This window comes from Balaenoptera ricei, chromosome 9, assembly GCF_028023285.1.
Source record: "Balaenoptera ricei isolate mBalRic1 chromosome 9, mBalRic1.hap2, whole genome shotgun sequence".
Taxonomy (NCBI): domain Eukaryota; kingdom Metazoa; phylum Chordata; class Mammalia; order Artiodactyla; family Balaenopteridae; genus Balaenoptera; species Balaenoptera ricei.
Genome location: NC_082647.1, coordinates 50,556,227 through 50,570,181, shown reverse-complemented (window position 1 = coordinate 50,570,181; position 13,955 = coordinate 50,556,227). Strand labels below are relative to the sequence as shown.

Genomic DNA, 13,955 nt, shown 5'->3' with positions numbered 1-13,955 from the left:
AGCTTTAATTTACAATTAAAATATTATGGTTACATATTTTAATAAGAATAATTAGGTGGACCCAACTGAATCAACTCTTCTGTTTAATGAGACAGAACTCAGAACCCTAATGAAAAGGCAGGTGGCTGTGACAGGAAACGCGTTTCAGACGGCGTCTTGTGCGGAGCCAGGCGTTTTCGTTCTCTTTATATTCTAACACCCAGAATGAACAGGTTGATTTTCCTGCATCACTAAGGACCTTTGGTTTCAGCCACATTGAGCTCATCTTATGTGGTATGTAAATAAGCAGTTTACACTCTTTCATGGAGTCTGACATTCTAGCCTCTCCAAGGAACTGTGTTTGTGTCTCTGCCCAGGGCTTGCTTGGTGGAAGTGGGATAGTCCTTCATATGTGATGTGACTGGAAGGGTGGGCTGAAACCTCTTTTCTGTGTGTGTGTGTGTGTGTATCTCCCCAGCTCTCCTGGATCATGATGGCTGAATTCTACCTTTAGAGATTCATACCTTTTGTATAAGAGATTTTTCTCCTTCAAAATGTACATACTTTATATTGGATATAATGGCAATTAGCATTTATTGACACTTGAGTGACAGTAAATCCAAAGCTCCGTGGCAGGAGATCCCTTGAGTGGAGCAGACCCAAGTGGGCCCGGGACAGTTCCAGGCACCATGAGGACCCTGCCACACAGGGTCCTACAGGGAGAGGTGGGAAGGATGTGCTGCTGTTTTGGATGTGTTGGCTCTAAGCTTAACATTTAAGTGTTCAAGATACACTTACACTGATTGATGGTAACATTTTGGGCTTGCTCTAGGAAAGCATGGTTTTAATATTGATTTCTGATTGGAAACTGACTGAGCTGGAACCAGTGAATAACGTTAAAGAATATCCCATAAGCAAGACCTCCACCTGGTGTCCTGCGATGCTGGGGACTTTGAAGGGAAGTGACAAGACAAGACCCTTTCCCAATCCCCAAAACTCAATTTTTCTTCCTTCCTCCTTTCCTCCCTGCCTATGTGACGTGATGTAATAATAGGGAAAACTGGGTATGGGATATATGGGAATTCTCTACTGTCTTTGAACAATTTTTCTGTATTTTTAAAACTGCTCTAAAACAGTTAGTTTTAAAACAGATAACATTGAATTATATGTGCTCACACATAAAGATTTCTAAAAGACTGTGCAATGAATAAACCAAGGTACAAAACAGTATTTACAGTGTGCTCCCATTTGCATTAAAAATTATATATACATGTATATACACAAACATATATATACATGTATGTGCCAATTATGTGTATAATAGAAAAAGTATATAAAAGTCCTAGATAGGCTGACAGGAAACTGGAAGTCCAGTAGGAGGGGGACTTCATTTTCATGGTGTTCTCATCTGTACTTGAAATGATCTCTTTTTCTTTAACCACATACGTATTTTATTTTTATAATAATGAAAAAATCTAATTTTTCAAATGTGGATAAGTATTAGGATGTCATTATGTTAACGGTGTCAGTACCTGTTGAACTCATGGTTAACGCTTTCAGATTCATGTTTCTGACTTACTTTCGCTTTCAAGTGCCACATGTGTCTCTTTTCGTAAAGCAGTCCCCTTGAGATGACCTCTTCCCTTCTTCCCTTCCTCCCTTCCTTCTCTTCCTTTACTGGTTTTAACTTTTCATTATAAATTTTAAACATACACAAATAGAGAGACTAATATAATGAGCCCTTATGTACCTGAGGGTTCAAGAGTTAACACGTTATTAATTCATGACCAAGCTATTGCCCCACTGCCACCCATTCCCTCCTGCTACCACACAGTGAATTATCTGAAACGAATTTTAGGCATAGTGTAATTTCATCTGTCAATATTTTAGTATGCATTTATAACAAATGACCCTTCTTAGAAACAAACCACATTATCACACCTTAAATAATTAACATTAATTCCTTCATATCATCAAATATTCAGTCAGTGTTCAAGTCTCCCTGATGATGTTGAAAAAAAAATTGTATATTTGGTTGTTCTAATCATGATCCAAATAAGAACTACACATTGCATTTGGTTAATATATTGCTTAAAACCTCTCATTCTGCCCATTTTCCCCCTTGTGCAATTTATTTGTTGAAGAAACTGCATCTTTTGACCTATAGATGTTTTCACATTCTGGATTTTGCTGATCGTGTCCTTGTGGTGTAGTTTAACACAGGTTGGCAGTTATTTCTTGTTGTAAAAGATGAGTTTTTTCCACTAATGTATTATGAAATACCAAAAGGTAACTCTCCTTAATTCTGGACACTGCTTGTGTAAAGAAACTCGTAACATCATGAATTATTATAAGTCATGTAAAAGGCAGGCCTAGTTGAATTTCATTCACAGCTATTTATCCCGACGTAATAAAAGCTTTCTTAAAAGTCATCGTTCAAAACTGCCAGAGAACGGCATTTAAACACACTCAAAGCTATAAAGTGACAAGTAACATTCCTTGGAGTATGTCTTTTAGGTTATTTGTCATAAATATTATTAGGAAATAAAGGAAGGTTACTTGATACATTCCTTCTGCCTTTCAAGCATGTTATTTGTAAAGAATGTATGGTGTGTTAAAGGGGCTAAATTTTAGTTTTGAGATTGTTATGTGGGAGTCCTGGATAGAACCTTGGCGAATAAGACATTGGTTAAATGTCAGTGCCTCGCACTGAACCAGGACTCAATACATTTTAATTGAATGAATGAGTCTCCAGTTCAAATACATAAACATATAAAATGGATATATACTTTGGAATAGGATAAAAATGGCCTGAGAAAGTGAGCACAAAATGAAACAAGTTTTCATTTTTGTGGTAGAAGATTCTCATCAAGGCTATGAAAAACTAATACTAACACCTAGAGATTCTTTGTTTGTTAGCTTTTGTCTGTACTCATCTTTTTGTAATAAGAATAAATATTTTTACAGTTAGCACACAGTTATGTTTACTGTACTATAAAAATAGTAGAAACTGTGATAGGTATGTAGTGACATATCATTGTGGTGTTAATTTGCATTTCCCTAATGGCTAATGATGTTGAACATCTTTTCATGTGCTTGTTTGCCATCTGTATGTCTTCCTTAGTGAAATGCCTCTTCATGTGTTTTGCCTATTTTCTAATTGAATTCTTTGTTTTTTTTACATGTTGAGTTTTGAGAGTTCTTTATGTATTCTAGCTACAAGTCCTTGGAGGGATGAGTGATTTGCAGATATTTTCCAGCCTGTAATTTTTCTTTTCAACCTCTTCACAGGAGGTGCAGAGCAAAGGTTTTTAGGTTTGGCGAGGTCTAATTTAGCTCTCTTTCCTTACGTGGATTATCATTTTGGTGTCAAGTCTAAGAACTCTGTCTAATCATAGGTCACAAAGATTTTCTCCTATGTTTTTTTCTAAAAGTTTTATGGTTTTATGTTTCCATTTAAATCTACGGTCCATTTTGAGTTAATTTTTACGTAAGGGGCAAAGTTCAGGTCAAGGTTCATCTTTTGGCCTGGGGATGTCCAGTTGGTCCAGAACCACTTGTTGAAAAGGCTATCTCTCCTCCATTGAATTGTTTTTACACCCTTGTCTAAAATCAGTTGGGCATATTTGCATAAGTCTATTTCTGGGTTTTCTGTTCTGTTCCATTGACCTGTGCCCCTCTACCCGTACCACACTATCCTGATTACTATAGCTGTATAGTAAGCCTTAACATCAGGAAGAAGGATTCCTCCCACTTTATTCTCTTTCAGAATTATTTTGACTATTCTAGGGTCTTTTCCTTTCCATGTACATTTTAGAATAAGGTCAGCTGTGTCTTCAAAAAATCTTGCTGGGATTTTTACAGGAATTGCATTAAACTTATAGATCAATTTGGGGAGAATTTATCTCTTTACTGTGTTGACTCTTCCAATACATGAACACAGTATAGAATATACTTACACAGATATATACAAAGAAGTATATACTTCTTCGATTTCTTTCAATAGCATCTTATAGTTTTCAGCATACAGAACCTGTACATCCTTTGTTTTTGAATCTTGTTTATAATCAATTGGTTAATTCTCAGACATTTCATGAGCACTTACTAATGAGTGCCAATACTGTGCTTGGTGCTAGAAATATAAAAATGAAATACAAGGCCTTTGAGAAGCTAGTGGGACAGAGTTTCAGAAGAACATGTTGTTTGAACTGATATTTTAGCTAATAGCAAAGAAAATAATTTTTTCCCCTCCAAAATAATGCACTTATGTGACATTGGAAATATAGTGAAATCGGAGATGTATTATTTATTGTTAAAGAACCACCCAGTAGAACATGTTTGAGAGCACAGGCTTTGGAGCAAGGCAGAACAGAGTTTGAAACCTAGCTCAGCCTGTTGGCCATTTGACTTTGGGCCAGTTGCTTAAGCTTAAGAAGCCTTATTTTTCTTATCTGTAAAAAGGGGGTGATAATATTACTGACCTCTTAGGATTGTCATAAAGATGAAAGGAAAACATGTATAAAACACTTAACCACAGTGCCTGGCACATGCACATGCCTTGTTCAGTATGGTTATTTTTATTGTTGATTTATTCTCATATATCAGGGCTAAGGAAAAAAAGACGAGGTAGATGGATAAATGGATAAAGGTTGAACCTGGGGTGGGAGTTGGGGAGGGAAGGGGGTACACTGAAATTGAAGAGTGATTATTATAAGACAACACAGGAATTTGATTTTCAAAGAGTGCAGTTCTCTTTCTTCAGAACTTTGTTTTCACATGGAGAGCAGTTAGCTTGACAGGGATCAGTTAGCTTAAATTTTTAATTCTCCTTGGCCTGACTTCTTCCTTCATACTAGATATAATCATTAGGCCCAAGAAGTCATTAAAGTGTTTAATAAGGTTATTAAATTGACTAACTGCTGCTACTGAAGCAATTTTCATAGGAAATCCATATGATTCTAGTTATGGAACTTGGAGCTGTCCTCTGCGGCTGACAGGCTGTCAACATTCCTTTGAAGGATGGTGGGCAGCGTCATGAGGGATGCGTCTAATTAAGAGATTATAGGTGAACCTTGGCTTCCTGGGTGTGCTATTCGTAGCTGGAAGTATCGTGAAACTTCACTAATTCCTACTAATTGCAGATTGGGGGAGGGGGGCCCATCTGAATTATAGAATATTTTAAAATAAATGTACTTTTATTACTTTCAAGTACATATTTTAACTCCAACTATGCGAACAAATTGTTGTCTGGTACAAGTCTTAGGGGACTCAAGTTATTGGCGCTCTCAGAATGATTTTCAATTATTTCTATGTAAATAGGTGCTTCTGGAGTTCTTTAGGGTGCTTGAAAACAGTTGATTCTCATAGATCTTAAACATTGCTCTTGTAGCCATGTGCTGTTAATTGGCACACCCTGAGAGGAAGGGGTTTGTTAAATTAAGATAAACTTTAGACCAGCTGCTAAATAACTTACCATTAATTCGTGGAGTCCAAGAACCCAGGTGGATGAGGTTTTTATTTCAGTTGAAGTTTGATCTCATCTTTTTTTTTTCCTGAAGCCAGTTCATTTATTCCTGCAGGCATGCATTTATTCATTAAATGATATTAACGGACTGCATTGGGTGCACCAGGCACTCAAGTCATGCTGGACAGCCTAAGCTACCCTAAAGGAGCTTAGCATCTAGTGGAGGAGGCCTGCAGGTAATTACAGTGCAGTAAGGCATGGTGAAGAGGGAGGATGCCCTAGGTATGCCCAGAGGCAGTAGGGGCTCGGAGTAGAGTCAAATTAATCAGACTGGGTGAATCTGAGGATTTCCAGAGGAATTCCAGAAGAATTTCTGGAGACTGAGTAACATTTTGAAAATGGATTGGAGTTAGCAGAACATAAAAGAAAGAACCAGGTGATGGCGATGAAGGAAAAAGCAGAAACTGGAGTGAGGACAGCAGTGCAGGCAGAGAGAACAGCATGTTCAAAGGCATGCAGGTGTGAAATTGCATGTTGTGTATGGGGATGTAAGCTTCGCCTTTGGAGATAAGGAGAGTGAAAATCATGAAAGGCTATATTGTGCTAACTACAGAGTTTGAACTTGATCTTGAAGGTTATGGGGCAGGTTTTGTAGGATTTTCAGCGGGAAAAGGACATCATCAGATGTGTGCTTTGGAACCATTCTTGTTTTAGTGTGGGGGATGAATTACGGGCCCAGAGATCAATTAGCAGCCCTTGCATTAATGTTGGGCAAGCAGTCCTTGGGTCAAAGCACTCACAGTGGGAATAGAGTTGTGGGTGGATCAAAGAAGGGTGAATCTGGAGGACGTGGTCAGTGAGTCAAATAGAGAAGTCTGGGGACTCTGGGTTTCTGGCTGGGGTTGCTGGGGATGAGATGCGGAGGAGAATGTGGGAAGGGTGTGGACTCTCTGTGCTCGTGGGATTTCCCAGTGAGCTGTCTAGGGAGGAGGCTGGGTATGTGGGGAGATGCCTGGGCTGGGATGGAGAGAGAATCATCAGCTCATGCTGAGCACTTGAAACCATATGTTTGGATGAGGTCGTCCTGGAATCCTAACAGGGTGTGAAGAACAGCAGCCTGGGATGGCTCTCAGGGCAACAGCAACGTTGAAGGGAACGAGAAGGAAGAAAGTTCGCCATTTAGCACTTCAACCAAGTTAAAGATTTTCAGGATTGAAAAAGCATTTGGAGCCTTAGCACCACAGTTAATTTTGAGTGTTCATTTAAAGTGCATTGCTGTGTTCTTAGGAGATTCTTTTTCCAGCATGGCTTTAGAATATGTTTTCAACATATCTTTCCTACATAAAGATTAGTCATAATGAGTAATAATAATGGTACAATCCAAGAATTACAATCCACTAAGATGAGGAAAGTAGATTCTTTACTGTAGAATCTACAGTATTCATTATGGTGTTCATTCCTTTTACAAATATTATGAGGGGCCTGCTCCAAGCAAGTTCTGTGAAATCTTTAGGTCACTCTGCCTTTCCCTGAAAAATTACAGTATTAAAGTATTTGCAACTAGGTTCTTAAATTAATAAATTTTTACTTAAAAAAAGATATACATCTGGATTAGCTTTTCTGAATTGCTTATTGCCAAGGTCTATGGAAAGACCTCTGTGCTTTGGGTTTATAAGCATTTTCCTTTCTATGTAATAATAGTTGACTTTCATGTAGCACTTAATGAAAATTTTCCCAGTGCTCTCACAGGTATTTTTAAATTTGATCCTCCTAACCAACAGCTGAGATGGGCTGGACAGGCATCATTCCTATTTTCCTGATGTAGAAATGGAGGCTCAGTGAATAATTTCATAATTTAGGAAGTAAGTGAACCAGAATTTACCCCTGGTCTTGTGACCACAATTTCAATGCTCTTTCCATGAAGAGGGACATGTTACCAAAAGTGTAGATTACGTAGTTAGGCAGTAGCGAACAAATACGGGGAGAAAAGTCCTGATTTTTTTGAGAACTATTTGTCATTACTACCATCTTCAATTAATAATATGTTGAGTGTTCAAGGGGTCTGTGATGCTGTGGTAACTGTGGATTTTATAATTTTAGTTCAGAAACCTTTTTTTAAATGACAGGTTTGTAAAAAATTGACAAATGCATTTCTTTGTCTTTTCATTTTTGTTTAACCTGAGTGGAGGCCCACTATTTCAGTAACAGGTGCATATCTTCTACTGTTAATATGGAACATTGAGCTGTTGGAAATATTTAATTTCCCCTGTGGGATATTCAAGAACTTCTGCCTCTCCAGTGGAAAAGTGGAGCTGCCAGCACCCTGTGAAGGAGTGTGGCTTACATGTGACCTGATGACTAGCAGCCTTCTCCCTTAGGCTGGCTTAACGGGGGTAGGATAACCTTGTCAGCCCTTGTCAACATTCTGCCTTGCCCTGGGTGTGTTGGGGGCATTTGGAGGGCTAGATGTGGTCTACCCTGGATTCTGGTCTTCTCTCCTATTCCTGACCTATTTGTCCTTCTGTTCATTGATTCATTGATGATTGATTCACTCCTTCTAAGAACTATGGATGTGTGAAAAGCACTCTGGGAAAATGAGTTACACACACACACACGCACACACATGCACTAAGGGCAGGGTGCCTGGGTTCTGTTTCATTTCCACCTCTGGGCAGGATCTACTGTACCCTGACCCAATCACACTATATGTAAGAGGGCTTCTTATTAACAATTGTCTTTACAGTCCCTCTTATAATTTAGAGTACGCTGTTAAGAAAAAATGGCCAAAACGTTTAGAGTATTGCTATATTGTTGTCTTGTTTTTATTGTCTGTCTTCTAAATGACTTTAAAAATACATAATGAAAAGATTTTAAAATAAGACTTTTTGGAACATTAACTCATCATCCCTGTATATATACTGAGGGCAAACAGTGGGGCAGAAGTCTCCAATGCAAGAGCAAAGCATTACTTTAGAAGGCGAACTTGATAGGTGGCAAAAGTGATTTAAGGGAATGTGGACTATTTTTCTCCTCCTCTCTTAATCCTCTGTCCTGAAAATTCTCATTTTATTATCTGCATAACAGAATGGAGGTGCTCTGTCCAGAAAACCTCATAATCTTTTTTCTTCTTCTGCTCTAGAGCACTGACGGCCTGCTTTTCAGATGTGCCAAAGCAAAGCAGTAAAAAATGCCTAAAATTTCAGCCCTGAAGTCTTTTTTTTTCAAAACAAAAAGTTAAAATATTTAAAATGAAATACAGTTAGCAATGAATTGTTGTGCCAAACATAACACTTTTTTGGTTGTACGTTTTCATATTTTAAAATTAAGCTGATTTAGTGAAGAGCACTTTTTAAAAAAAATATTGTATTTTAAACTTTACCCCCTATCTCCTGTTCTTATTATCTTTAAAAAGGAACAAAATGATCTACTTTGTATTTTTCTTAACTTTTCTAACTCTTATCTATAACATGAGGTTGTTATGAAGATGAAATGATTTACTACATGGGAAAGTATATTTTTAAAATAGAAGAGTGTGTCAAAGGTGCTCATCTTTCTATTACTAAGTTAGTAGTGCTTATTCTCAGGAAGTCGGGGTGCACACACAAAGTCATTTTCAACTCTCCTTGCTTGCTTTTCACATGACCTTTGTCACTCTTTCTTACTTGTGTTCTAGCAAGTGATTTATCAGGCAGGGCCTATAGTTTTTTTTGTTTTTTTGTTTTTTTAAAATTAATTAATTAATTAATTAATTAATTTATTTATTTATGGCTGTGTTGGGTCTTCGTTTCTGTGCGAGGGCTTTCTCTAGTTGTGGCAAGTGGGGGCCACTCTTCATCGCGGTGCGTGGGCCTCTCACTATCACGGCCTCTCTTGTTGCGGAGCACAGGCTCCAGACACGCAGGCTCAGTAGTTGTGGCTCACGGGCCCAGTTGCTCCGCGGCATGTGGGATCTTCCCAGACCAGGACTCGAACCCGTGTCCCCTGCATTGGCAGGCAGACTCTCAACCACTGCGCCACCAGGGAAGCCCAGGGCCTATAGTTTTAATTGAGAGAAATGAAGAAGGTAAGAAATGACCACTTTTAAAACTTGATAAAAATGTGAACCTATTTTTCATGATGCAAAATTAAAAATCAGTTTTAGAGTATCTGTTCTTATTGTCTTCACATAACCTGTAAAGCTATCCAAAAGTGCAAGCAGCTCGGTTTTGCGTTATTGTAAAAATTCCATTTGTGGCAACAGCGTTTTTTAGACTTCCTGTGGTGCCTGATTCATTAACTTCTTGTTTTTTAAAGGATTACAACCACATCGGTTAAAGCTCATTTCAGTTTTGTTCTTGTACAGTCGTTTCTCTCAGCCCTTCTTAGCCCTACTTGCGATTCTGAAACCTATTTCTTTGCTTGTGATGCCCTTACAGGAATTTGTAAGTGTTTGGGTTCGAGATCCTAGGATTCAGAAGGAGGACTTCTGGCATTCTTATATTGACTATGAGATATGTATTCATGTAAGTATGCCATCAGTAGTCCATAGAAATCATAGTAATTTTTAGGTAGCATACATTTGATGGGATACTATGATATACTTAATTGAAATTTATAAAAATTTTTCTAATTCAAAGAACTGAATTTGAATGATTACAATTAGTGCTTGTCTCTTAAATGAAGTAGTACGATGGTTCCTAAAGTTCTTTATTTGAATTCCTTATTGTACCTTTGTTAATATTTTAATGTTTATTGCCTTCATGTATGAAGATGTGAATACATCTAAAATTCAGAAAGAGTTTTTAGAGCTCATTAATGGTATTTCTTTATGATCTGTTACAGCATATTTCTGGAGACTATATTGCCTGATAAATCTTAGGTTTTGAGAGGATGTAGAGTTCTCTGGGAAAAGAGATGTGCAGTGTTTTATATGTAGAACAGGAAAGTAGGAAATGAATATATGGAATTATTTTGCCTTAGTCTCAATTCTGAGTAATTAAGATAAGTAAATAACTAGAAATGATTTACTTTACTTGGAAATAGTACTGTATCATAATCTCTTGAGCAGTGTTGTGTGGTGTGTCGCCTCCTCTGATTATCTTGAATAAGGGTCAGCAATCTTTTTCTGTAAAAGGCCAGGTAGTAAATATCTTTGGCTTTGTGGGCCATACAGACTCTCAAAATTACTCAGTTCTGCTGTCGTAGGGCGAAAGTAGCCATAAACAATACGTAAATGAATGAGTGTAATTGTGTTCCAATAAAAATTTATTTGTGAAGACAGGTGGTGGCTGGATTTGGCCCACAGGTGTATATAGTTTATTGACCCTTGATCATGAAGATAGTCACTTCTTTTGTCTAATTTAGTCCAGACTTTTCTTGAGAGCATAGAAATGGGCTCAGATTTTATCTGTGACTGTATAGAACAGGTGAGATAAAATTTAGCCATCCTTTGATCTTCACATTGTTAATAGCTACATTGGTATATTGGGTACCCAGATACCACCCACAAAACTTCTCTTTTTTCTCCTTTCTTCCCTTTTTTCTTTCAAAGTTCCCCAACTTAGAAAATAAAGTAAAAACTCAGAATTGCTTTTTTTGATGATTGTGTTGAAGGCCATTGCCAGGGTGTGCCATGTATTTTGATTTTGTCTTGGTTTTACTCATGAGGTCACACCAGATATGCATTCTGTGTGGAAAATTATAACACAAATACGTAAGACTAAGCATTTGAAAATGAAATGAAATTCTTTAGTTGCCTTTTGACTTCCTCTAAAAAATTTGTGGGTCCTTATGACACACTATAGTAGGCATGAAATTTAATTATCTTCAGGGAGTTAATGAAAGTATAGATCCTTCTCTTCTACATAAATAACATGACGTGAATTCAGAAATGTCCATCTAAAACCAGAAATAATGGGTTCCACACATGTTATTTGGTGGCGGCTCTGGTGTTTCTCTGAGATGCTAATAAACTGACAATGAATAAATGTTCTTGACTTGATAGATAGCAGAAACAAGCAACTAGATTTAGAGGAACTTAATAAATTAGTGATCTCAGTGTAGCCTGATCCTGGAGAGGCTTCTACCTATTGTTGTACGATTAGGAATGGGTGGGGAGACTGGAGAGTTCTAGTTACCCTCACTTAGATGCTGTACCCATAGAGCTTTGCAGGTAGAGAAGCTGGTGTTTAACGCGCTTAAATTAACCTCAAGGGAAATGATACCAGGCAACTCCGAAGTTGTAGCATTTACCTGGAATTTTAAACTAGTGGACTGCCGAGGTGGGTAGTCCTTCATATATCCTCTCCTGAGCTTGTCCTGCAAATGAAGGACTTATAGACAGACCCTTGTCTGGTGCAGGCACCAGATGGATCTCCACTTATTGCATGCACAGTGATTCTGAGCAGAGAAATGAAAGGCAGTTGAACTGAACTCCATCTCTGCCTGAGGTTCAAGAGGCCCTGCAGTGGCCTGGTCCCCTCTGGGGAGAGAGCACTGAGAGGATACTCACCCAGGCCTTGTTAGGGCACGAATTCTGGAGTAAACGCCTGCTGCCTGAGTCCCTAAGGGTCACGTTAGAGGGAGGCCCTGGTGTGCTTTGAAATCCACACACACAACATTATTATTATTATTTTTTTAATAAATTTATTTTACTTATTTATTTATGGCTGTGTTGGGTCTTTGTTGCTGTGCTCAGGCTTTCTCTGGTTGCGGGGGAGCGGGGCCTACTCTTGGTTGCGGTGCGCGGGCTTCTCATTGTGGTGGCTTCCCTTGTTGCGGAGCATGGGCTCTAGGCATGCGGGCTTTGGTAGTTGCGGCACGTGGGCTCAGTAGTTGTGGCTCGTGGGCTCTAGAGCGCCGGCTCAGTAGTTGTGGCGCACAGGCTTAGTTGCTCTGCGGCACGTGGGATCTTCCCGGACCAGGGATCGAACCCGTGTCCCCTGCACTGGCAGGCGGATTCTCAACCACTGCGCCACCAGGGAAGTCCCACAACGTTATTATTGTGCCACAGACTCCATCCAGTGCGTTTGCTGCTGTATCGTCCATGACGGGATTTAGGCCAGTAAGTATTTTGGGGGCAAGTCTCTTAACCTCTCTGCATCCTGAGGTTCTTTGAATTTTAGGAAGTTCAGGAATACCAGGAACTGTGCCATACATTTCATGGGAATGGTTAGGAACTAATGCACGCCATCACTGACACTTCCCAAGGAAAACAGCGTCTGGGTGCTTATTAAGTGGTAGATTGATAACAGTTTTTGAAATGATATAAATCTTGGGGGCAAAAAAATTTCCCATTTGGCAGTGTAAAGATTATGAAATAGAATTTTGAAATTAATAAGCAGAATAGAGATCTTCTTACAAAACCAACAGACAAATAAGCCAGTCTCTTGTTTTACAGAAAGGAGAAACACACATATTTACCAGCCTTGTGTTTACCCAAAGGAGAAGCATTGCTGTTTTGCTTTGGGTAGGGACTCTGAGGGTGGCTTTTTCTAAGTCTGCCTTAAGGTAGCTGGAAGGAAACCAATGTCTAGTAACTAATAATACTATTAAGAGATAACATTTGCCATGTGCATATTATCAATCCTAATAACAACAACCCTGTGAAATTGGGATGTACTATTTCATCCCTATTTTACCATTCAGGACACTGGAGTTTAAGTGACTTGTCTTATAGCAGAGCCAGGACTGGAATTTGGGTCCTCCATGCACATGCTCGTCCTGTGCACCACATGTCTCTTTTTACTTGATCATGCTTCCTTGCACATCTAAGTAGAGAAGGGAAATGCTGATCTCTTGTTTAAAAGTGATTTCAGGATTCTGGGTCATTTGTGTGATCTGTGGCGATGGCCATATCAAGGACACAACAGCTTCTGCGATGTCATGTCAAGGACCAAGAGAAGGTGTTTCTAATCCCCAAAGGCTTCTCCACGGATGGATGGATGGGGTTGAATGCAGTGGATGACCCTGAGCTCTTATTGGTCATTTATTCTTCAGGATTTGTTTAATGTTTGTGATTTGTCTCTGAAGGGAGTGCTAATAGGTGAGCAGGAAGCTACTTCAGGACTCAGGGAAGGGCAGGGTCATGCCTTGCTCCAGGACAACACTGCTCATTTATGTCACCCCAGCTGTCTTCATGGATGCTATATTGGTGGGTTATGTGCACGATTTGAGTCTGGCATAAATGCAAATGTAGTTTTGATTTTTAAAATCCTACTTTAGATGAATATTGGGGGCATATAGGGAGTTACAGATATAAGAAAAGCATTTTTTCCTCAAGTGAGGCTTATATTTTTTGTTTTCTTTAAACAGACCAATAGCATGTGTTTTACAATGAAAACATCCTGTGTACGAAGAAGATACAGAGAATTTGTGTGGCTGAGGCAGAGACTCCAAAGTAATGCATTACTGGTGTAAGTGATTTAAAGAGTATATTGAGGAGACCTTATTGTTATATTCAATATTTTAAAATTTGACATGCCACTATATATAAAATAAACAACAGTGATTTACTGTATAGCACAGAGAACTA

The 13,955-nt window shown here is 38.7% G+C and overlaps 1 protein-coding gene across 3 annotated transcripts in view; it reads left to right on the top strand.

Moving 5' to 3' along the window:
• Positions 1-13,955, top strand: part of SNX10 (sorting nexin 10) — a 74,868-nt gene that overhangs the window by 51,961 nt on the left and 8,952 nt on the right. For 2 of the 3 annotated variants that reach the window (XM_059933747.1, XM_059933746.1), the window contains exons 3-4: positions 9,859-9,945; positions 13,736-13,836. In XM_059933747.1, coding sequence (XP_059789730.1) covers positions 9,859-9,945; positions 13,736-13,836 — 188 coding nt within the window. The remainder of the gene's footprint in view (positions 1-9,858; positions 9,946-13,735; positions 13,837-13,955) is intronic. The other variant, XM_059933748.1, reaches the window with a different exon arrangement.